The sequence below is a fragment of the Salvelinus namaycush genome, chromosome 7, assembly GCF_016432855.1.
Source record: "Salvelinus namaycush isolate Seneca chromosome 7, SaNama_1.0, whole genome shotgun sequence".
Taxonomy (NCBI): Eukaryota; Metazoa; Chordata; class Actinopteri; order Salmoniformes; family Salmonidae; genus Salvelinus; species Salvelinus namaycush.
Window position 1 is genome coordinate 28,704,410 of NC_052313.1, and position 22,860 is coordinate 28,727,269.

At 44.1% G+C, this 22,860-nt stretch overlaps 1 protein-coding gene across 2 annotated transcripts in view; it reads left to right on the forward strand.

Moving 5' to 3' along the window:
• Window positions 1-22,860, forward strand: part of ube3c (ubiquitin protein ligase E3C) — a 42,483-nt gene extending 19,623 nt beyond the window's left edge. Inside the window, exons 19-24 of one of the 2 annotated variants that reach the window (XM_038997899.1) lie at window positions 3,071-3,318; window positions 13,280-13,492; window positions 15,388-15,576; window positions 15,750-15,816; window positions 16,433-16,563; window positions 21,649-22,860. In XM_038997899.1, the coding sequence (XP_038853827.1) occupies window positions 3,071-3,318; window positions 13,280-13,492; window positions 15,388-15,576; window positions 15,750-15,816; window positions 16,433-16,563; window positions 21,649-21,819 (1,019 nt within the window). In that variant the 3' untranslated portion in view covers window positions 21,820-22,860. Of the gene's footprint in view, window positions 1-3,070; window positions 3,319-13,279; window positions 13,493-15,373; window positions 15,577-15,749; window positions 15,817-16,432; window positions 16,564-21,648 lie in introns of those variants that run through there. The other variant, XM_038997900.1, reaches the window with a different exon arrangement.

Genomic DNA, 22,860 nt, shown 5'->3' on the forward strand with positions numbered 1-22,860 from the left:
CAGGTTCTTGGTCACCTCCCTGACCAAGGCCCTTCTCCCCCGATTACTCAGTTTGGCCGGGCGGCCAGCTCTAGGAAAAGTCTTGGTGGTTCATAACTTCTTCCGTTTAAGAATGATGGAGGCCACTGTGTTCTTGAGGACCTTATTTGCTGCAGAAATGTTTTGCTACCCTTCCCCAGATCTGTCCCTCGACACAATCCTGTCTCGGGAACTCTACGGACAATTCCTTTGACCTCATGGCTTGGTTTTTGCTCTGACTGGCACTGTCAACTTTGGGCCCTTATATAGACAAGTGTGTGTCCTTCCAAATCATGACCAATCAATTGAATTTACCACAAGTGGACTCCAAGTTGTAGAAACATCTCAAGGATGATCAATGGAAACAGGATGCACATGAGCTCAATTTCAAGTCTCATCGCAAAGTATACGTATTTACGTATACTTACGTAAATAAGGTATTTCTGGTTTTTATTTGTAATAAATTTGAAAGAATTTCTAAAAACCTATTTTCGCTTTGTCATTATGGGTTATTGTCTGTAGATTGCTGAGGATTTGTATTTATTTAATACATTTTAGAATAAGGGTGTAATGTAACAAAATGTGGAAAAAGTCAAGGGGTCTGAATACTTTCCGAAGGCACTGTATGTCTCGGGCTGCGTCCTAATAATCTCTCCTTTCTCCCAAAGTGTGCACTTGTTCACTTCTCTTCACGGGTTTGGATGGAAATGACTGGTTTAATAAATATGGTGTATAGTCCCACAAGCCCATACCTCCACCAATCCAATGCTTTTAGATTTGTGGGAAGTAGTGAACGAGTGCACATTAGAAAGGAGATATTATTGAGACGCAGCCCAAGACGGTATTTGTCTTCTGTTTGAGGTCCATAAAATCCAGATATTCTAGCCGAGGTTGCAGATCCCATTAGAAATGAAGGTTAGCTTTCCCATCGGTCTCTGAAGTATTGGATTTCACTAAAGCATAATTGTGATCGTGGTTATTCTAATGGCTCGCATAAAAGCGGGGAAATCAATTATTTTAAGTCACCTCTTTTTGTGTTTGAATTTCGAAGAGCACTTTTGTTGGGTCACATGATTAAAAACTGTAGTAGTAGGTGGCCCTGCCTTCGAGGGGCTGGAAAGGTGATCTATATCATTCATGTGTCTTTATAAGTTATAGCTGCTCTGATTTATCACCGTACATTCATTATTCTGAAACGTGACCTCTTTTATACGGTTTGATTTGATTATTCCTCAGGTCAAAGAAATCATGCCTCTTGACATGTGGAAATGGTGAGAAATATAAACTCTAAAATAGATACACTATATATACAAAAGTATGTGGACACCCCTTCGAATGAGTGGATTTGGCTATTTCAGCCACACCCGTTGCTGACAGGTGTATAAAATCGAGCACACAGCCATGCAATCTCCATTGACAAACATTGGCAATACAGTGGCCTTACTGAAGAGCTCATTGGCTTTCAGCGTGCAGTCCAACGGACAAATCTGGGTTTGGCTAATGCCAAAAGAACAGTACCTGTCTCAATGCATAGTGCCAAGTTTGGTGGAGGAGGAATAATGGTCTGGGGCTGTTTTTCATGGTTCGGGCTAGGCCCCTTGTTCCATTGAAGGGAAATCTTACCGCTACATCGCTGCTACAGCACAATTCTGTGCTTCCAACAGTTTAGGGAAGGCATGACAATGCCCCCCCCCCCCCCCCCCAAAGCGAGGTCCATACAGAAATGGTTTGTCAAGACCTCTTTTTCTGCCCAATTGGTAGTTAGTCTTGTCCCATCGCTGCATCTCCCCTATGGAGTTGGGAGAATCAAAGCTCGAGAGCCATGCGTCCTCTGAAACACGACCCTGCCAAGCCGCACTGCTTCTTGACACTGCTCACTTAAAGCGGAAGCCAGTCGCACCATTGTGTCGAAGGAAACACCGTCCAGCTTTCAACCGAAGTCAACTTACAGGTGCTAGAGCGCGATGGGACAAGGAAATCCCGGCCGGACCAAACCCTCCCCTAGCCCAGACGACAGGAGACCCATGTGTGCCACCTCATGCGTTTCCCGCTCACTGCCGGTTGTGACACCGCCTGGGATTGAACCCAGGTCTGTAGTGAAGCTTCATGCAGTGCCTTAGAAAGCTGCGCCACTCGGGAGGCCCTCTGTGCCCTCTGTACCCCATCCAACACCTTTGGGATGAATTTGAACGTCGACTGCGAGCCAGGCCCAATCGCCCAACATCAGTGCCCGACTTCACTAATGTTCTTGCGGCTGAAAGAAACAAGTCACTGCAGCAATGTTACAACATCTAGTGGAAAGCCTTCCCAGAAGAGTGGAGGCTGTTTTGGCAGCAAAGGGGGGACCAACTCCATATTAATGCCCATGATTTTGGAATGAGATGTTCGACTAGCAGGTACATACTTTTGGTAATGTCGTGTATTTTCCCTATTATCCCTACACATAATGTAGATTTTTTAAATTGTAAATTACATTTCAATTATTACATGCATGTACACTGAGTGTACAAAACATTAAGAACACCTTCCTAATATTGAGTTGCACCCCTTTTGCTCTCAGAATAGCCTCAATTCGTTGGGGCATGGACTCTACAAGGCGTTAAGTGTTCCACAGCGATGCTGGTCCATGTTGAATCCAATGCTTCCCACAGTTGTCTGGATGTCCTTTGGGTGGTGGACCATTCTGGATACACACGGGGAACTGTTGAGCGTGAAAAACCCAGCAGCGTTGCAGTTCTTGACACACTCAAACCGGTGCGCATGGCACCTACTACCATACCCCGTTCAAAGGCACTTAAATCTTTTGTTTTGCCCATTCACCCTCTGAATGGCACACATACATAATCCATCTCTCAATTGGCTAAAGGCTTAAAAATCCTTTAACCTGTCTCCTCCCCTTCATCAACACTAATTGTAGTGAATTTAATAGAGGACATCAATAAGGGATCATAACTTTCACCTGGATTCACCTGGGCTGTCTTTGTCTTGTTTTATACACTCAGTGTATATTTTCTCTACTAACTTGATTTCCCTTCGTGTCCCGTGTATCTAGAGCCGGACCTGAAGAAACGTGTCCGGGTGCACCTACTCAACGCCCACGGTCTGGACGAGGCGGGCATCGACGGCGGGGGCATCTTCCGCGAGTTCCTCAACGAGCTGCTCAAGTCGGGCTTCAACCCCAACCAGGGCTTTTTCAAGACCACCAACGAGAGCCTGCTTTACCCTAGCCCCACCGCCCAGATGCTAGTGGGGGACTCCTTCGCCAGACACTACTACTTCCTGGGACGGATACTGGGGAAGGTAAAGTTATAAATAGAAACATTTTATTGTGCATTTTTATATAATAGAGGAGAGACGACAGAGGAAAGATAGATATATAGTGTGTCACAAAGGCAGTGGGTTGGTTCAAACCCACGCCGACACGGGAAAATGTGCTGTAGGCGGGCGCTACTGACCACTGGACCACCCAGGCCCACGGGCGGGCTGTCTTAGCTGACAGACAGACCGCTCTCATTCCAGGTCTCTGTAAAAGTCAACAGAAATCAATGTGTGTGATCAGTGTTCTTGTGTAGCCAATATAGTGTAGAGTGGGGACAATGTCAAGGCTGTCATCATAGACAATGGAAGAATGGGATGGTATGCTAAAATGCTTGCAGCAGGAACTGACCAATTGAAAGCTGCAGTATGTAACTTTTTGGGGCAACCCGACCAAATTCACATAGAAATGTGTGTTATGGATCTGTCATTTTCATTAAAGCAATTACTAAGAAGCGGTAGATCTGTTCTTTGTGCGCTATTTCTAAGCTTCCCGTTCTTAGGTTCCGTTTTTTGCGTCTTACTTTCGGTTTTGTACACCAGCTTCAAACAGCTGAAAATACAATATTTTTGGTTATGGTAAAGATATTCCACAGCTGTTTGGATGGTACAATGATTCTCTACACTATACTTGCATGTTTTGTCACATAAACTGAAATTAAGCAAACTATTTGAAATTTAGCATTCAGGAAATGGTGGAGTGATTTCTGCATAGTGCACGTTTAATAATTAAGAAGCACCCAAGGGTGTAGTTATTATGCAATACAAGGTGTTTGTGTGCATATCTGTATGTTGGCTCCAAATGATCACCTTCAATCTTCGCCTTCGTCTTCAAGCATTAACTGAAACAACAAGCACCTCCTAATGTGGTAATTAGATGGAAAACCAACCAATGTGTGATGACCGTCTAATCAGTTAATGAGATGTGAAATGTAGTCAGCAGCACTGTGCTCCGCTACCTCTTGCACTGGGTTTTACCATGCCCCCTGGTGTTCCCTCTGAGGGTCACACTGCGCCCCAGACACCAGCAGGTCATCTGGGAGTCAACCAACCCGATGTCATTGAATAATAGAGGTACAGTACAGAGATAAGGCTGATTCATTATAAGATCTAATGGCTGCTAGTATTTTAACCTGACTGCATATCAAACAACTGTGTTCGTTGTCCTTGGTTTTGTGTTTGAGGTCCAAGAAAGTAACAATTTTGAATGAAATAAGACATAGAACTTGGACCCGATTCGTGTACAAAGCATAGTTTGGTTCATTAGTCCTATGCGTAATCTGTTGAAGGCATTGTTTTCCCTGCCCCCTCCTCCCCCTTTGACCGCACTATTTATTATAGCCGAATGTTTTTAAATCTTATTTAATGCATGTGCCAGCAGATTGTTTATCGAGATGCTGTGGGAGTGTGGGAGAGTGTGTGTCTGTGTGTGTGTCTGTGTGTGTGTCTGTGTGTGTGTCTGTGTGTGTGTGTGTGTGTGTGTGTGTGTGTGTGTGTGTGTGTGTGTGTCTGGGAGTGGTCATCTCATTCTCAACGGGAGAAGAATTACCTCATGACAACCGACCGCCTCTCAATTAGGCCTTCCATTAGCCTATGATTCCTGCCTCGTTGTTTGTGTAGCGATTGCATTTGGCCGGCGCTAAATCAGTGCTAGCCCTCCGCCGACAGGGACATAAATAAGCGGTCAAAGAATGTGGTAATAGCATTTTGATCTGTTTTACAGTCCGGAGCGTCTAAAGTCCTCTCTCTCTCTCTCGCTGTGCTCTTGCTCTCTCTCTCTCTTTGCATGATGGTCCAGTCCACTCATCAGAGCACCATAACTCCTCCTGGGAGTTGTCCCAAATGGCACCTTATTCCCTATATATCGTACACTACTTGTTAAAAGTAGTGCACCACAGAGGGAATTAGGGTGCCATTCGGGACTGGTGTCTCCACATTTTCCATCCCACGGTGAGAAATGGCTAGTCAGCTGATAGAAACGCGCTCTGCTCCCCCTCCCCGATCACTACAGCTAATGGCTCAGGCAATTAAGGCAGGGGAAATTAATTTGAATTTGACTTTCAATTAACCCTACCGTAAGTTCCCTTTTTTTCCCATAAATACGACGTGTGAGTGCTCGTTTGAGTGGTGTATTGATATTTGTTTAGTGCCGTTATTACCTGCACCCCGGGGGGGGGGGGGGGGGGGGGCGTTATAGATTAGGATTGCATCACTGCTGCGTGGAGAGATGCGCGGAACACACACTAAGGCCTATGGGACACAGGAGATTAATATAGTTCAATAATGACCTCCCGGCCTGCCATTGTCATGGAGGTAATGTATTATCATCAGGAGTGGGCCAGTCTGGGGTACTCACTGAAATGGGATTGGACATCACAATATGGGATGCGGGTCATCCCTCTTCCTCACTTGTCCTCCCAACTGACACGTATAAGGATTGACGCCACAAACGGAAACCACTTAACAACACTTGTGTATGATTTACATTTTTTACAGACCAGAGTATACAATTCCACTGAGCATAAAAGCATATTGAATTCTCATAGTCTTCAGTATTATTATCTGTGCTCCCTAGCATCTAGAGTCCAAGGTTGCCGGTGTCTCTTGCCGTTCTTACTAGTTTCTACAAGCCATTGGAAGTGACGGGCAGTGCTTGACTTGGACAGGAGCTCTGCTGAGCCGAGTACTGGCACCTCAAATGTTCTACTTTTGAGCTCCAGTTCCTCTTATGGAATATTAGCTCAAAAGTGTTGTAGAGTCCTGCACCTGAATATAAACAGTACGGACACCAATTTCAGTCCAAGTCAAGCACTGGATAGGGGCAAATGTGTAATGTAATTATTTATTTTTTTAAATCACAAGTTAACTTCAAACCAAATAATTGTGTTGATTTGATCGTGAAATAAAAAATGCACGGTTGCTAAAGTTAGGCTCGCTGTAGTTTGTAGTGACTGTTTAAAGAAAACAAAATGGATTACAGTTTCTCCTGACCCAAAGACTACTTTCAGGGCGAGAAACCAACTAACATCAAGTTGCAAAATACGGAACTTCCCCTCTTAAGCTTCTTTGCCCGCAGGGTGCTGTTTTCGGTGCCTCTCTTCTTCCGGACATTTTTGTTGGGGTAGTAAAGAGAGAGGTCTCCTGATGCCAGTCTCACTGCCCCACATCACTGTCACCGTCCACCGTCCAGCCAAGATCCAGTAACCTTCAGTAGGACATGTGGAGCAAACCGCCCCCCCCCCTCGCTATGCCTCACCCATCTGGAACACCCACAGCATGCCTCTTCATGATAGTACAAAGCCCGGTAATAGCCCTGACCTAGCCTCCAAACTCTTTCAGGGGTGGCTGAAGTCTTTAGTGTGTGTGTGTTTGTACCGTCCACCCTCCCTCCCTCTTCCCCAGTGCCTTTCCTCATTAATCTCCCCGGTCGGACTAAAAGTTCCCCTTTAGAGGTGCGTTGGGTTGCACCCCTGATTGATAGCGATGCGTTTGAAAGGCATTATATTTTTATTGATTCTTAATGTTGTAAATTAAGGAATTTATTTGGCAGCTAACAGAAGGCAACCTGCGATGTTGTTGGGCGTTTATTCTCCCTGATGGCGGTGCTATCTGCTTTAATTGCGTTGCCACTGCACTCACTTATATTAAAAGGGGCCGGGCCATAATTAATCTGTTTTATCCTGAGTCATTTTGGCACAATTTCTGGCAATAAACACCCATAAATAAAGTGGCTGTAAAAAATAAATAAAAAATGCCACAGGTTTTTTTTTTCTCCCTCCGTATACTTAGTGCCACCTCTTCCCGGCACTGTGTTATTGTTATTGATAGGTTTCAAGTGGGTACGCAGCGCATATGGTCGAGGAATTCAGAAAGAGCCACCTGAGAAATGCTAAGTGGATTAATTTGCATTAAAAAAATCGACTGTGTTTGAAGTCGCGCAATTAACCTGTGTTTAGAAAACCTGTGTTTAGACCCTGATTTATGCCTGCCTGTATGTTAAAGATGCATGCATTATGGAAATGGCCTAGATTTATAATCCATTTAGCTGATGTGGTCAGGGTTTTTAGTGCAATCATTTATAAGGACCTGTATATTTTAATGCCTGGAATGGGCTCTTTTTTTTAGGACTATTCCAGTACATTAGCTCCCGGTTTTATGAGTCACCTGCTCGGCCAAGGTTCTTAATGGCAGCCCAGGTCAAGGTGAGAATTGACATTTATAAAGTTTGAGGCAGGCGGATTAAGGCCTGTGTGTTTTAGACAGATTGTGTTCTTGTTTTGTGCTCTTGCACCGATGTGAACTGATTTACTTTCTTATCGCTTCTTTATCTGATGTTCCGGTCAGTCTTTTAATCTCGGTTTTTAATTGCAAACAGCAAAGATGGCTCTCTCACCAATATCCATTGTTGTATTGATTGATTCTTCTGTTCACTGTTCTGTTGAGGTTTTTATGCTAGCCTGATTTGTATGACTTTATCATTACCAAATTTTTATCATAACACATAATATATAAACTCAGCAAAAAAAGAAACGTCCCTTTTTCAGGACCCTGTCTTTCAAAGATAATTCGTAAAAATCCAAATAACTTCACAGATCTTCATTGTAAAGGGTTTCCCATGCTTGTTCAATGAACCATAAACAATTAATGAACATGCACCTGTGGAACGGTCGTTAAGACACTAACAGCTTACAGACGGTAGGCAATTAAGGTCACAGTTATGAAAACTTTGGACACTAAAGAGGCCTTTCTACTGACTCTGAAAAACACCAAAAGAAAGATGCCCAGGGTTCCTGCTCATCTGCGTGAACATGCCTTAGGCATGCTGCAAGGAGGCATGAGGACTGCAGATGTGGCCAGGGCCATAAATTGCAGTGTCCGTACTGTGAGACGCCTAAGACAGCGCTACAGGGAGACAGAACGGACAGCTAATCGTCCTCGCAGTGGCAGACCACGTGTAACAACACCTACACAGGATCGGTACATCCGAACATTATACCTGCGGGACAGGTACAGGATGGCAGCAACAACTGCCCGAGTTACATCAGGAACGCACAATCCCTCCATCAGTGCTCAGACTGTCCGCAATAGGCTGAGAGAGGCTGGACTGAGGTAGGCCTGTTGTAAGGCAGGTCCTCACCAGACATCACCGGCAACAACATTGCCTTTGGGCACAAACCCACCGTCGCTGGACCAGACAGGACTGGCAAAAAGTACTCTTCACTGACGAGTCGTGTTTTTGTCTCACCAGGGGTGATGGTTGGATTCGCGTTTATCGTCGAAGGAATGAGCATTACATCGAGGCCTGTACTCTGGAGCGGGATCAATTTGGAGGTGGAGGGTCCGTCATGGTCTGGGGCAGTGTGTCACAGCATCATCGGACTGAGCTTGTTGTCATTGCAGGCAATCTCAAGTCTGTGTGTTACAGGGAAGACATCCTCCTCCCTCATGTGGTACCCTTCCTGCAGGCTCATCCTGACATGACCCTCCAGCATGACAATGCCACCAGCCACACTGCTCGTTCTGTGCGTGATTTCCTGCAAGACAGGAATGTCAGTGTTCTGCCATGGCCAGCAAAGAGCCCAGATCTCAATCCCATTGAGCACGTCTGGGACCTGTTGGATCGGAGGGTGAGGGATAGGGCCATTCCCCCCAGAAATGTCCGGGAACTTGCAGGTGCCTTGGTGGAAGAGGGGGGTAACATCTCACAGAAAGAACTGGCAAATCTGGTGCAGTCCATGAGGAGGAGATGCACTGCAGTACTTAATGCAGCTGGTGGCCACACCAGATACTGACTGTTACTTTTGATTTTGATCCCCCCCCATTGTTCAGGGACACATTATTCCATTTCTGATAGTCACATGTCTGTGGAACTTTCAGTTTAGGTCTCAGTTGTTGAATCTTGTTATGTTCATACAAATATTTACACATGTTAAGTTTGCTGAAAAAAACACAGTTGACGGTGAGAGGATGTTTCTTTTTTTGCTGAGTTTATATACAGTATCATACAATGTGATTTTCTAGATTTTTGTTTTAGATTCCGTCTCTCACAGTTGAAGTGTACCTATGATAAAAATTACAGACCTCTACATGCTTTGTAAGTAGGAAAACCTGCAAAATCGGCAGTGTGTCAAATACTTGTTCCCCCCACTGTATATACACACTACTGTTCAAAGGTTTGGGGTCACTTAGAAATGTCCTTGTTTTTGAAAGAAAAGCACATTTTTTGTCCATTAAAATAATATCAAATTGATCAGAAATACAGTGTAGACATTGTTAATGTTGTAAATGACCATTGTAGCTGGAAATTTTGAATGGAATATCTACATAAGCGTACAGAGGCCCATTATCAGCAACCAGCACTCCTGTGTTCCAATGGCACGTTGTGTTAGCTAATCCAAGTTTATCATTTTAAAAGGCGAATTGATCATTAGAAAACCCTTTTGCAATTATGTTAGCACAGCTGAAAACTGTTGCGCTGATTAAAGAAGCAATACAACTGGCCTTCTTTAGACTAGTTGAGTATCTGGAGCATCAGCATTTGTGGGTTCGATTACAGGCTCAAAATGGCCAGAAACGAAGAACTTTCTTCTGAAACTTATCAATCTATTCTTGTTCTGCGAAATGAAGGCTATTCCATGTGAGAAATTTCCAAGAAACTGAAGATCTCGTACAACGCTGTGTACTACTCCCTTCACAGAACAGCGCAAACTGGCTCTAACCAGAATAGAAAGAGGAGTGGGAGGCCCTGGTGCACAACTGAGCAAGAGGACAAGTACATTAGAGTGTCTAGTTTGAGAAACAGACGCCTCACAAGTCCTCAACTAGCAGCTTCATTAAATAGTACCCGCAAAACACCAGTCTCAACGTCAGCAGTGAAGAGGCGACTCCGGGATGCTGGCCTTCTAAGCAGAATTCCACTGTCCAGTGTCTGTGTTCTTTTGCCCATCTTAATCTTTTCTTTTTATTGGCCAGTCTGAGATATGGCTTTTCCTTTGCAACTCTGCCTAGAAGGCCAGCATCCTGGAGTTGCCTCTTCACTGTTGACGTTGAGACTCGTGTTTTGCGGAACAGTAGTGTGTGTGTGTGTGTATGTATGTATGTATGTATGTATGTATGTATGTATTTATGTATTTATGTATGTATGTAATTCACTGTGTCACAATTCCAGTGGGTCAGAAGTTTACATACACTAAGTTGACTGTGCCTTTAAACAGCTTGGAAAATTCCAGAAAATGATGTCATGGCTTTAGAAGCTTCTGATAGGCTAATTGACATAATTTGAGTCAATTGGAGGTGTACCTGTGGATGTATTTCAAACTCAGTGCCACTTTGCTTGACATCATGGGAAAATCAAAAGAAATCAGCCAAGACCTCAGAAAAAAAGTTGTAGACCTCCACAAGTCTGGTTCATCATTAGGAGCAATTTCCAAACGCCTGAAGGTACCATGTTCATCTGTACAAACAATAGTAAGCAAGTATAAACAACATGGGACTCCTCAGCCGTCACGTCATCCTGCTCAGTAAGGAGACGCGTTCTGTCTCCTAGAGATGAACGTACTTTGGTGCGAAAAGTGCAAATCAATCCCAGAACAACAGCAAAGGACCTTGTGAAGATACTGGAGGAAACAGGTACAAACGTATCTATATCCACAGTAAAAATGAGTCCTATATCGACATAACCTGAAAGGCCGCTCGGCAAGGAAGAATCCACTGCTCCAAAATCACCATAAAAAAGCCAGACCGCGGTTTGCAACTGCACATGGGGACAAAGATCGTACTTTTCTGAGAAATTTCCTCTGGTCTGATGAAACAAAAATAGAACTGTTTGGTCATAATGACCATCGTTATGTTTGGAGGAAAAAGGGGAAGGCTTGCAAGCCGAAGAACACCATCCCAACCGTGAAGCACGGGGGTGGCAGCATCATGTTGTGGGGGTGCTTTGCTGCAGGAGGGACTGGTGCACTTCACAAAATAGATGGCATCATGAGAAGGGAAATTATGTGGATATATTGAAGCAACATCTCAAGACATCAGTCAGGAAGTTAAAGCTTGGTCGCAAATGGTCTTCCAAATGGACAATGATACTTCCAAAGTAGTGGCAAAAGGACAACAAAGTCAAATTATTGGAGTGGCCATCACAAAGCCCTGACCTCAATCCTATAGAAAATCTGTGGGCAGAACTGAAAAAGCGTGTGCGAGCAAGGAGGCCTACAATCCTGACAACACCAGCTCTGTCAGGAGGAATGGGCCAAAATTCACCCAACTTATTGTGGGAAGCTTGTGGAAGGCTACATGAAACGTTTGACCCAAGTTCAGCAATTTAAAGGCAATGCTACCAAATACTAATTCAGTGTATGTAAACTTCTGACCCACTGGGAATGTGATGAAATAAATAAAAGCTGAAATAAATCATTCTTTCTTCTATTATTCTGACATTTCACATTCTTAACATAAAGTGGTGATCCTAACTGACCTAAGACAGGGAATTTTTACTCGGATTAAATGTCAGGAATTGTGAAAACTGAGTTTAAATGTATTTGACTAAGCTGTATGTAAACTTCCGACTTCAACTGTATATGTGTGGACACCCCTTCAACAAATTAGTGGATTTGGCTATTTTAGCCACATCCGTGTATAAAATTGAGGACACAGCCATGCATTCTCTGTACACCAACATTGGCAGTAGGATGGCCTTACTGAAGAGCTCAGTGACTTTCAACGTGGCACCCAATTACACCTTTCCAACAAGTCAGTTCCTCAAATGTATGCCCTGTTAGAGCTGGCCCTGTCAATTGTAAGTGCTGTTATTGTGAAATGGAAACATCTAGGCGCAACAACAGCTCAGCTGCGATGTGCTATGCCACACAAGCTCACAGAACGGAACCGCCAAGTGCTGAAGCCCATAGCGCGTAAAAATCGTCTGTCCTTAGGTTGCAACACTCACTACCGAGTCCCAAATTGCCTCTGGAATCAACATCAGCACAAGAACTGTCCGTCGGGCGCTTCATGAAATGAGTTTCCATAGCCGAGCAGCCGCACACAAGCCTAAGATCACAATGCGCAATGCCAAGCGTCGGCTGGAGTGGTGTAAAGCTTGCCGCCGTAGGACTCTGGAGCAGTGGAAACGCGTTCTCTGGCGTGATGAATCACGCTTCAACATCTGGGTTTGGTGGATACCAGGAGAATGCTACCTGCCGAATGCATAGTGCCAACTGTACAGTTTGGGGGAGGAGGAATAATGGTCTGGGGCTGTTTTTTGTGGATCGGGCTAGGCCCCTTAGTTCCAGTGAAGGGAAACCTTAACCCTACATCATGCAATTACTTCCTAGACGATTCTGTGCTTCCAACTTTGTGGCAACAGTTTGAGGAAGGCCTTTTCCTGTTTCAGCATGACAATACCCCGTACCAAAGCGAGGTCCGTACAGAAATGGTTTGTCGAGATCGGTGTGGAAGAACTTGCCTTGCCTGCACAGAGCCCTGACCTCAACCCCATAGAACACCTTTGGGATGAATTGAAACGCCGACTGCGAGCCAGGCCTAAACGCCCAACAGTGCCCGACCTCAATAATGATCTTGTGGCTGAATGGAAACAAGTCTCTGCTGCAATGTTCCACTCTTCTAGTGGAAAGCCTTCCCAGAAGAGTGGAGGCTGTTATAAGGGTTGACCAACTCCATATTAATGCCCATAATTTTGGAATGAGATGTTCGATGAGCAGATGTCCACGTACCTTTTGTCATGCCATTTAGCAGATGCTTTTATCCAAAGCAACTTACAATCATGCGTGCATACATTTTCGTATGTGCGACCCCAGCGGGAATCGAACCCACGATCCCGGCATTGAAAGCTCCAAGCTCTAACAACTGAGCCACACAGGATCATGTTATCATGACTTTTGACCTGATTGTATCTCTGACCTTGACCTATGACCTTTGTTTCTCCCTATAGGCCCTGTATGAGAACATGCTGGTGGAGCTGCCGTTTGCCAGCTTTTTCCTGTCCAAGCTGCTGGGCACCAGTGCTGACGTGGACATCCACCACTTGGCCTCGCTGGACCCCGAGATGTACCGCAACCTGCTCTTCCTCAAGAGCTACGAGGACGACGTGGAGGACCTGGGACTTAACTTCACCATCGTCAACAACGACTTGGGAGAGGCACAGGTGGGTGGGGTGTGTGTGTGTGTGTGTGTGTGTGTGTGTGTGTGTGTGTGTGTGTGTGTGTGTGTGTGTGTGTGTGTGTCGATGGGGGGAGGCAGGAATTATCACAGCATCTCTCTCTTTGATTGCCTGTGACTCCATCCCTCTTTTCTGCCTGTGTCTCTGGCCTTGTCATTCTGTCCCTCTCGCCATTCCCTTTTCCCTTCCTGTAGTGTTAATAATTAATTTCCCTCACGTTGTCTGTATTCGGCACTGAGAGAGATAAAGCACGTTGTCAGCTCTCGCCCTGAGTGGTGCCGTGCCGCGGGGAATAGGAGGCTCTCTGTTGACCATTCTACCAAGCTGGCCAACAAGCAATTTTCTCAGAACACGCCTGAGAGGCACGACTTTTACTTCTTTGGCACGTCTGAGCCTGTTTTTTTAGACAGAGAGGTCTATTCACTGCCCTCTAAGTCACCCTCACCAGTCACCCCGGGCTGGGCTAAGCACTCTACCCGCTCCCCCTGTTTGCTCAGGGCCTTACCTTCTCTTATTAGCTCCTCTTTAAACAGGCTTGAACAGTCGCGCTACAGTGTAGCCCGCGGTCGCAAATAGGGCATCCCAAATACGATTCGGAAAACAATTTGCGGGAGATAAGGCACACACTCGGAGGCAGACTGGCCCGTATATGCCCTCGGAAGATAGCCAAAGCAAGCAAGATAAAGACAATCATTCTCAGACATTAGCACATAATCAGAAACACAAAATGAAACTCAGATAGTGGGCCTGCTGGCTACTAACCCTTATGTGGTTAGCTACTTAATTTACTTTTTAATCGATTTTGTAGGGGGGGGCATGCCCCCGCACCCCCCTGACTGGCTACTTTTTTCATTAAGGTGGCTACTTCAGATTTTCGGGAACATATTGATCTTAGAGTATTAGAAAAGTTCCTTAGTGATCTGGATTATTTTACTGTGATTATTTGGTATGTGTCCTTACTCCTCCAAGACCATTCAACCAATATACAAAACCCTCCAGGAAGGAGATAGATCAGGTTTTGTCACCCAAAACTCAAAACTATAGCTGATCATAGAAAACGACTCAAGTAAAAGTGAAAGTCACCCAGTAAAATACTACTTGAGTAAAATTCTAAAAGTATTTGTTTTTAAATATACTTCAGTATCAAAAGTAAATGTAATTTCTAAAATGTACTTAAGTATCAAAAGTAGAAGTATAAATCATTTCAAATTCCCAAACCAGACGACACCATTTTCTTATTTGTTTTTTAATTTACGTATAGCCAGCGGCACACTCCAACACTCAGACATCATTTACAAACGAAGCATGTGTGTTTAGTGAGTCCGCCAGATCAGAGGCAGTAGGGATGACCAGGGATGTTGTCTTGAGAAGTGTGTGAATTGGACCATTTTCCTGTCCTGCTAAGCATTCAAACTGTAACGAGTACTTTAAGGTGTCAGGGAAAATGTTTCGAGTAAAAAGGACATCATTTTCTTAAGGAATGTAGTGAAGTAAAAGCTGTTAAAAAATATAATTAGTAAAGATATCCCCAGAAAACTACACAAGTCGTACTTTAAAGTATTTTACACCACTGCCCCTAGGCCCCTTGATCAGTGACTTCTCCCCTTGCTCCACTGGTACCTTCAATCATGCTCTCTGGGCCTACACACCCTAAAGAGCTTGTCTTGACGCAATAATATTACATGCTCCACTATAAAATGTATATTTTGCATGGAGTGACACTTTCCGGTGAACACATTTCTTGACTTTTTAAGTTTTGAGCATTGAGAAAGTAATACCCTAAGTAAAGTGTGAGGGTGACATATGGTGGCTCTCGCCTGGTTGCCCTCTACGTGGATATGAGATAAATGCCTGTATGTCTGACAGGGCCTTTCTTCCAGGTGGTTGAGCTGAAGCCGGGAGGGAAGGACATCCCTGTGTCCACGGCCAACAGGATAGCGTATATCCATTTAGTGGCAGATTACCGACTCAACAAACAGATCAGGCCCCACTGCCTGGCCTTCAGACAGGGCCTGGCCAACGTGGTCAACCTGGAGTGGCTGCGCATGTTTGACCAGCAGGAGATCCAGGTAACGTCAAGGATATTCATTAGGTTTGCAAAATCCCGAGGATTTCTGGAAAACGTCTAATTTTGGGAAAGTTACCAGAATGTTGCAAGTCAATTCACATTACTTTTACAAACATGCACACGTAAATATACATTTAAACATTTTCTTCATTGATCTTTGCTTTCCCACTACAGGTGTTGATATCTGGAGCTCATGTACCCATTTGTCTTGACGACCTGAAGACGTTTACAAACTACTCAGGTATGATCACATTATGGATGGTTTGTACAATTTTATTTAAAGAAACAAAACTACTCAGGTAAGATCACATTATGGATGGTTTGTACAATTTTATTTAAAGAAACAAAACTACTCAGGTAAGATTACATTATGGATGGTTTGTACAATTTTATTTTAAGAAACAAGCTATTCAGGTATGATCACATTATGGATGGTTTGTATTAGTTTATTTTAAGAAACAAAACTATTTAGGCTCTGCCATAATGGTGAAAATGATATTGAAGTTATACTCATTAATACTCAGTGATAGTCAGTTTCTAGTAGTAGTGATTACTTTGACCATTTAATGTGCTGTAAAGTCAGGAGGATTTCCATAGAGCTAATTGTCAAGCTCTCTTGCCAACTTCATGGGACAGGTGGCCTAGCCACGGCATACGGTTGCGCTCTAAAGAGTAATGTGTTTGTTGAATGGGTGGTAGTCGAGATGGCATGGCTGCATCATGAGTCTTAAACAACACAAACAATGTGACAGCTACGTCTGTCAGACCAGTAGATTCACTCGGTTTACGGGTGTTTGTTTTTTTTAAGAATAAAAACCCAGGTGTGTCAGATTATCATTTCTCTTTCTCTTCACCAGGTGGTTACACTGCCACTCACCCTGTCATTACCATCTTCTGGGAGGTGGTGGAAAGCTTCACCGATGAAGAGAAACGCAAGCTGCTCAAGTTTGTCACCAGTTGCTCGCGGCCTCCCCTCCTGGGCTTCAAGGTGAGGGTTGACCGAAAGTTCATTACGTCTGTTTTTTTTTCTTCTTTTTTTTCTGACCCTCTTTTCTACCCTCTACCCTCTGTCTGGTATTATAGACTGTGTTGATTGTAGCCGGCGCCATCAGGAGTTCAACCAAAGACTGTGAGAGTCCAAATTACACCCTATATTTTTGACTAAAAGTAGTGCACTATATATTATAGGTAATAGGGTGCCATTTAGGACACAACCCAAGACTAAGTCCAGCACTAGGGAGTGTTCACTGTTGTAATGGGCATGTAATGAAAATGCCTGGCCTGATAACTCCCTCCGATGATCCTTTTCAAATGAAGCTCGGTGATAAGACTCATAATGCTCCCTAGCTCATGCTTATCTCCTATACCCGCTCACTGCGGTTCACAACCCTCCTCTGGATTATAAGTCAATTTGAGCCCTTTGCCCGACCGTTTGGGCGTGTGCTCGGTTGGCAGGTATCACCCGGCGGACAAATATTGACGTTGGTGTCAGACTAAGCCGGCGGCACGGTGAACGTTTGCACTGTTGGCTCCTGTTTGACCTCGATGAGAAATGGGGAGGGACGTTAGTTTCACACACAAAATAAAGGCATACAGTGCATTCAGAAAGTTTTCAGACCCTTGACTTTTTCCACATTTTGTTGTGTTACAGCCTTATTCTAAAATTGATTTAAAAAAAAAAAAAAAAAATGCTTCTCATCAATCTACACACAATACCCCATAATGACAAAGCAAAAACAGGTTTTTATAAATTTTTGTAAATGTATTAATATTGAAAAACATATACCTTATTTACATAAGTATACAGACCCTTTGCTATGAGACTCCAAATTGAGCTCAGTTGCATCCTGTTTCCATTGATCATCCTTGAGATGTTTCTACAACTTGATTGGAGTCCACCTGTGGTAAATTCAATTGGTTGGACATGATTTGGAAAGACACACACCTGTCTATATAAGGTCAAATTAAATCAAATTGTATTGGTCACATACACGTGTTTAGCAGATGTTATTGCGGGTGTAGCTAAATGCTTGTGTTTCTAGCTCCGACAGTGCAGTAATATCTAACAAGTAATATCTAACAATTTCATAACAATACACACAAATCTAAGTAAAGGAATGGAATTAAGAATATATAAATATATGGACGAGCAATGTCAGAGCGGCATAGACTAAGATACAGTAGAATAGAATACAGTTTATACATATGAGATGAGTAATGCAAAATATGTAAACATTATTAAAGACTAGTGTTCCATTTATTAAAGTGGCCAGTGATTTCAAGTCTATGTTTATAGGCAGCAGCCTCTGTGCTAGTGATGGCTATTTAACAGTCTGATGGCCTTGAGATAGAAGCTGTTTTTCAGTCTCTCGGTCCCAGCTTTGATGCACCTGTACTGACCTCGCCTTCTGGATGATAGCGGGGTGAACAGGCAGTGGCTTGGGTGGTTGATGTCCTTGATGATAATTTTGGCCTTCCAGTGACATCGGGTGCTGTAGGTGTCCTAGAGGGCATGTCAGAGCATAAACCAAGCCATGAGGTCGATGGCATTGTCCATATAGCTCCGAGGCACAGATCTGGGGAAGGGTACCAAAAACATTCTGCAACATTGAAGGTCTCCAAGAACACAGTGGCCTCCATCATTCTTAATTGGAAGAAGTTTGGAACCACCAAGACTGAGCAATCAGTGGAAAAGGGCCTTGGTCAGGGAGGTGACCAAGAACAAGATGGTCACTCTGACAGAGCTCCCGAGTTCCTCTGTGGAGATGGGAGATCCTTCCAGAAGGACAAGCATCTCTGCAGCACTCCACCAATCAGGCCTTTATGGTAGAGTGGCCAGACCGAAGCCACTCCTCAGCGGTAGGGAATGGGAGACTAGTCAGGATCGAGGGAGCAAAGTACAGAGAGATTCTTTATGAAAACCTGCTCCAGAGCGCTCAGGACCTCAGACTGGGGCAAAGGTTCACCCTCCAACAGGACAACGACCCTAAGCACACTGCCAAGATAACACAGGAGACACTCCGGGGAAAAGTCTCCATCCAGAGCCCGGACTTGAACCCGATCGAACATCTCTGGAGAGACCTGAAAATAGCTGTGCAGCGACGCTCCCCATCCAACCTGACAGAGCTTGAGAGGATCTGCAGAGAAGAATGGGAGAAACTCCCCAAATACAGGTTTGCCAAGCTTGTAGCGTCATACCCAAGAATACTCGAGGCTGTAATCGCAGCCAAAGGTGCTTCAACAAAGTACTGAGTAAAGGGTCTGAATACTTATTTAAATGTTATATTTCTGTTTTTTATTCTTAATAAATTTGCAAAATGTTATAAAATCCTGTTTTTGCTTTGTCATTAGGGGGTATTGTGGGTAAATTGAGGAGGGGAAAAAACGATTTAATCGATTTTAGAATAAGGCTGTAATGTAACAAAATGTGAATAAAGTGAAGGGGTCTGAATACTTTCCTGAGGCACTGTATGTTTTATGTTGTTAGATGTCTTTATTTGGGCAAAGGGTATAACCTCAGAAGAATATGCTTGTTTTGAATCACTGCCCCCCAAAAACTAGCACCAAAACATTGCTGCAACATCATCAAAAGCTGTTTGTTTCCAAAAAGACTTCAGCCAAGAGCTGAAACTTGTGCTGAAATGGTGGAATTGCGTTTATTGGAATTACCATTGCTGTGTCATCAGCTGATGATTCCTCCAATCGAGAGCCGTTTCACTTTCCTAATGACTTGATTTAGAGAGACACTAAAACAGTTGGAAATAGAAAGGAGAAGACCGCTGCCGAAATCCATTAGTATTTTTATACGCCTTACTTAGGATTACCAGAAGCTGTAATTGTCATATGATTGGTTTTATTACTGTTTATTGCCGTCGTTAGTTAAGAATACTTAAGTGCTCCCACAGCGGGGAGAGGAGGGTACAGATGGGAACGCTCCTAAAAATCTCCCTCGGTGGCTCAGGCAGGAGGGCTGGAGAGCCCCCCCCCCCCCCAGTTTAATGAATTTGACTTTGGGGAGTGTGTGGATGTGCCGTCTCCTCCCCAGGCCAGAGGGGGGGGGGGGGATCATGGTGATTGGTGGGGCGGGGAGCGGCCCTTGACCCTAACCCTGGGCCCGTGCTAGCCCAGCCTTAATTAGCTGCCGTAAATGTCCAAGGATTCATTAGCGGAGAAATAGCTCTGTCAGGAGAAGCCATTTAAAAAAGATGATGGAGAGCCTTTTTTCCCGAATGATCGTTCCTGTAATGACACTTTCTCAATAAGCAACGATAGTTTAATACGGTAATTGTCCGAAAAATTGTGTCGTTACCGCAGAGCCCCCCAGAACCATTTAACCGGGCTCGTACAGGCGCTGAACCCCACACGCCACACTCCTAATCTTTAAATAGCAGGATGAATTAATTGCTGTAGAGCGGCAGGACGTTAGAAACAGAGAGGATGTTTCCTGTGGATTATGATGGAAACCGTCAGTGGTTGCGCTCCAAATGGCACCCTATTCCCTATATAGTGCACTACTTTTGACCAGGGACCATAGGGAGAAACATAGGGCTCTGTTCAAAAGTAGTGCACTATATAGGGAATAACGTTCCATTTGGGACACAGACAGTGTCTTGGCCTTGGTGATGTGGGTGGAGATGAGGTGGCCTGGCCTCATCACCAGAAAGCGTCATTTGAAAAGTGCCAGATAGACAACATGAAGTGACCATTCGCTGCTCTTGCTCAGTACCCAATCCAAAAGGCTACCAGTGGGGAAGTGTCTCCTTCAAACATCGACAGCCTATTTTTACTTTATATCCACGCTGAATTAGCTAAACACTTAACGTCACGTCCTATCACATTTATTCCCTGATGTCGCTCGACATTTATGGCTTAATTAGAATTGCCCGGGATATGATGATCATCATCGGTGACATCAGATGATCCATGTCTTTCTGTCTGGTTGGGCCGGGACGATACCAGTAACGCGATACTCGTTAGTATCGTGGCAAGGAAACAAAACACGAAGCTGATTTTAACTTCTTTAGGAAAACAAAACCTACTGGAAACAAACATTGTTACGTTGTCGTCTAGAGTCACATGTATTTATTTTCCCAAGCTATAGCAACACAATAATTTACATGCAGATTTTGGTCTGCTTCGTGGTTTCATTTTTGCCATGGACAAAATATCCCCCAAAAATATATATATCACGATGCTGGTATCGCACTGTTGGTCTTCAATTATCCTTCAATTATCCTGAACTCTGTTCAGCTTGTTGTATTTCAGTCTGTCTTTCTGTAACTGAATGATTCTGTCATTTTTTTGGGGCCCCGTACACACTTAGGTTCTACAACTAAAACAATGGTTGTAATACAACAGATATTTTTGATAACAGCAAGTCTGTCGGCATAAAAGTGTCCACAACTCTTGTGTAATTGTTTTTGTCAAGAAAAACTCTTGTTTATATAAGAAGTGTTGTGCCTAATGTGTTGTACCTCAATTGGATAAATTGAATGTATAGAGATAGCTTCGTGGCACAGATAGAACAATGAGACGGTTGTTTCACCGGATGTGTGAATCTAAAACATCCGGTTAGCATTTCCACTCGCCACCAAAAAGGGCGATGAGAGGAAGCCCAGTGGCCGGCGGTGGGAGATGGTGGAGCGAGATGGATTTTGGCCGACATTCTGCTAATTCTGTAATGGATGAAACATTTGATCTACATACAGTTTTCTGTTCCCCAAACTAGAACCTTGTTATGAACAGCCGGTACTAAGTTTTGTAGACTTATCCCTTTGCCAAAGTTTCTAAACTGCGTGTTGTTTAGGAGTACAAGGGTGAATTGAGTTATTGCACACGCGCACTTCAAAGAGTAGGCGTTCCCTAACGGAAATGTGCAAATACATGCTAGAACACTCTAATTGAATCTCGCTAGCTTGTGCTTGACTCTGCTCAACTCCTTGTTCTGCCTTCTATAATTAATTTGCTCCCATTGGAAACGATAGGCCGCAGTCTATCTTAGGTTATTCATAAAAACTTTGTCCGTTTACCCTCTGAATCTCGTTTGACAAGGTTCTCCCCACTGTGTTTCCAGGAGCTGTACCCAGCCTTCTGCATCCATAACGGGGGGAACGACCTGGAGCGCCTGCCCACGGCCTCCACCTGCATGAACCTGCTCAAGCTGCCCGAGTTCTGCGACCAGCACCTGATGAGGAACAAGTTGCTGTACGCCATCGAGTCCTCCGCAGGCTTCGAGCTCAGCTGAGGGGGGGGATGTCTGTCTCTGACTCCCTGAAAACCACTGACTCAATGGACATGGACGGGCCAGAGAAGACTGTCTGTTGAGAGAGCGTGAAAGAAACTGAGGGGAAAGATGCATTGGTATCTCTCTGACTGGGTGGAAAACAAACAGGGGTGAAAGGATTGTCACCCAAGTCGGATGAGGAAGAGGGGGACGAGGGAAGAATGGAGGGGAAGAGAAAAGCGCATAGTCATTTTTTTTTGTTTTAATATAACTTAAATGTGTATTAAAAATCTACAAAACGCAAAAAAGTGCAGCAACAATAGAATCTCGAGGCTGTTTTTTTTTTTAAAGACTTTGTGCAAAAGTAAACGAACAGACGAGATCTACTGTGAGTGTGTCCAAGGGCGATACCTTTGACCCTTTAAGCACAGCGCGTTGTGAAATTAGCAACAGAAATAAACATCAACAACAACGGACTGTTCACCAAAGATTGAGCCGTGCTGTGCTGTTGGAAGATGGGTAGAAGAGAGGCACAGGAAATAAGAGGACAGAGGTGGGAGATGGGGTGACATACAGGACTGCAACACTCCTAACACCCCTGTGTCAAGGGTTTTAAGAGGGTCTAATCGTGCCTGTTCCAAATGGTGCCCTATTCCCTATATCATTCACTACTTTTGACCTGATCCCTATGGGCCCTGGTCAAAAGTAGTGCACTATTAAGGGAATAGGGTGCCATTAGGGACATTTTCAACTATAGGTCATGATTACTGTAATGGTTATTATGGTTTTCAGAACATAAAAATGATAATGGTTTGGGCAGGCTACTGTGTTGGTTTTTCAAGTCAAAGACTAGTATTGTTGATAAGAGATTGGGCTATACTATTGATTATGATGATCATGGAATATTTGTTAATATGTATATGTGTTTACACCACTCTTGTACAATTCCTTCACTCATTATTTGTACAGGTTGCTTTTCTCTGTGTCTTTTTCCTCTTGTGTTTCGAATGAAGGCCTGGTGTTCTCACACACAGATTAAAGTGAACAATCTATTCTACAGTA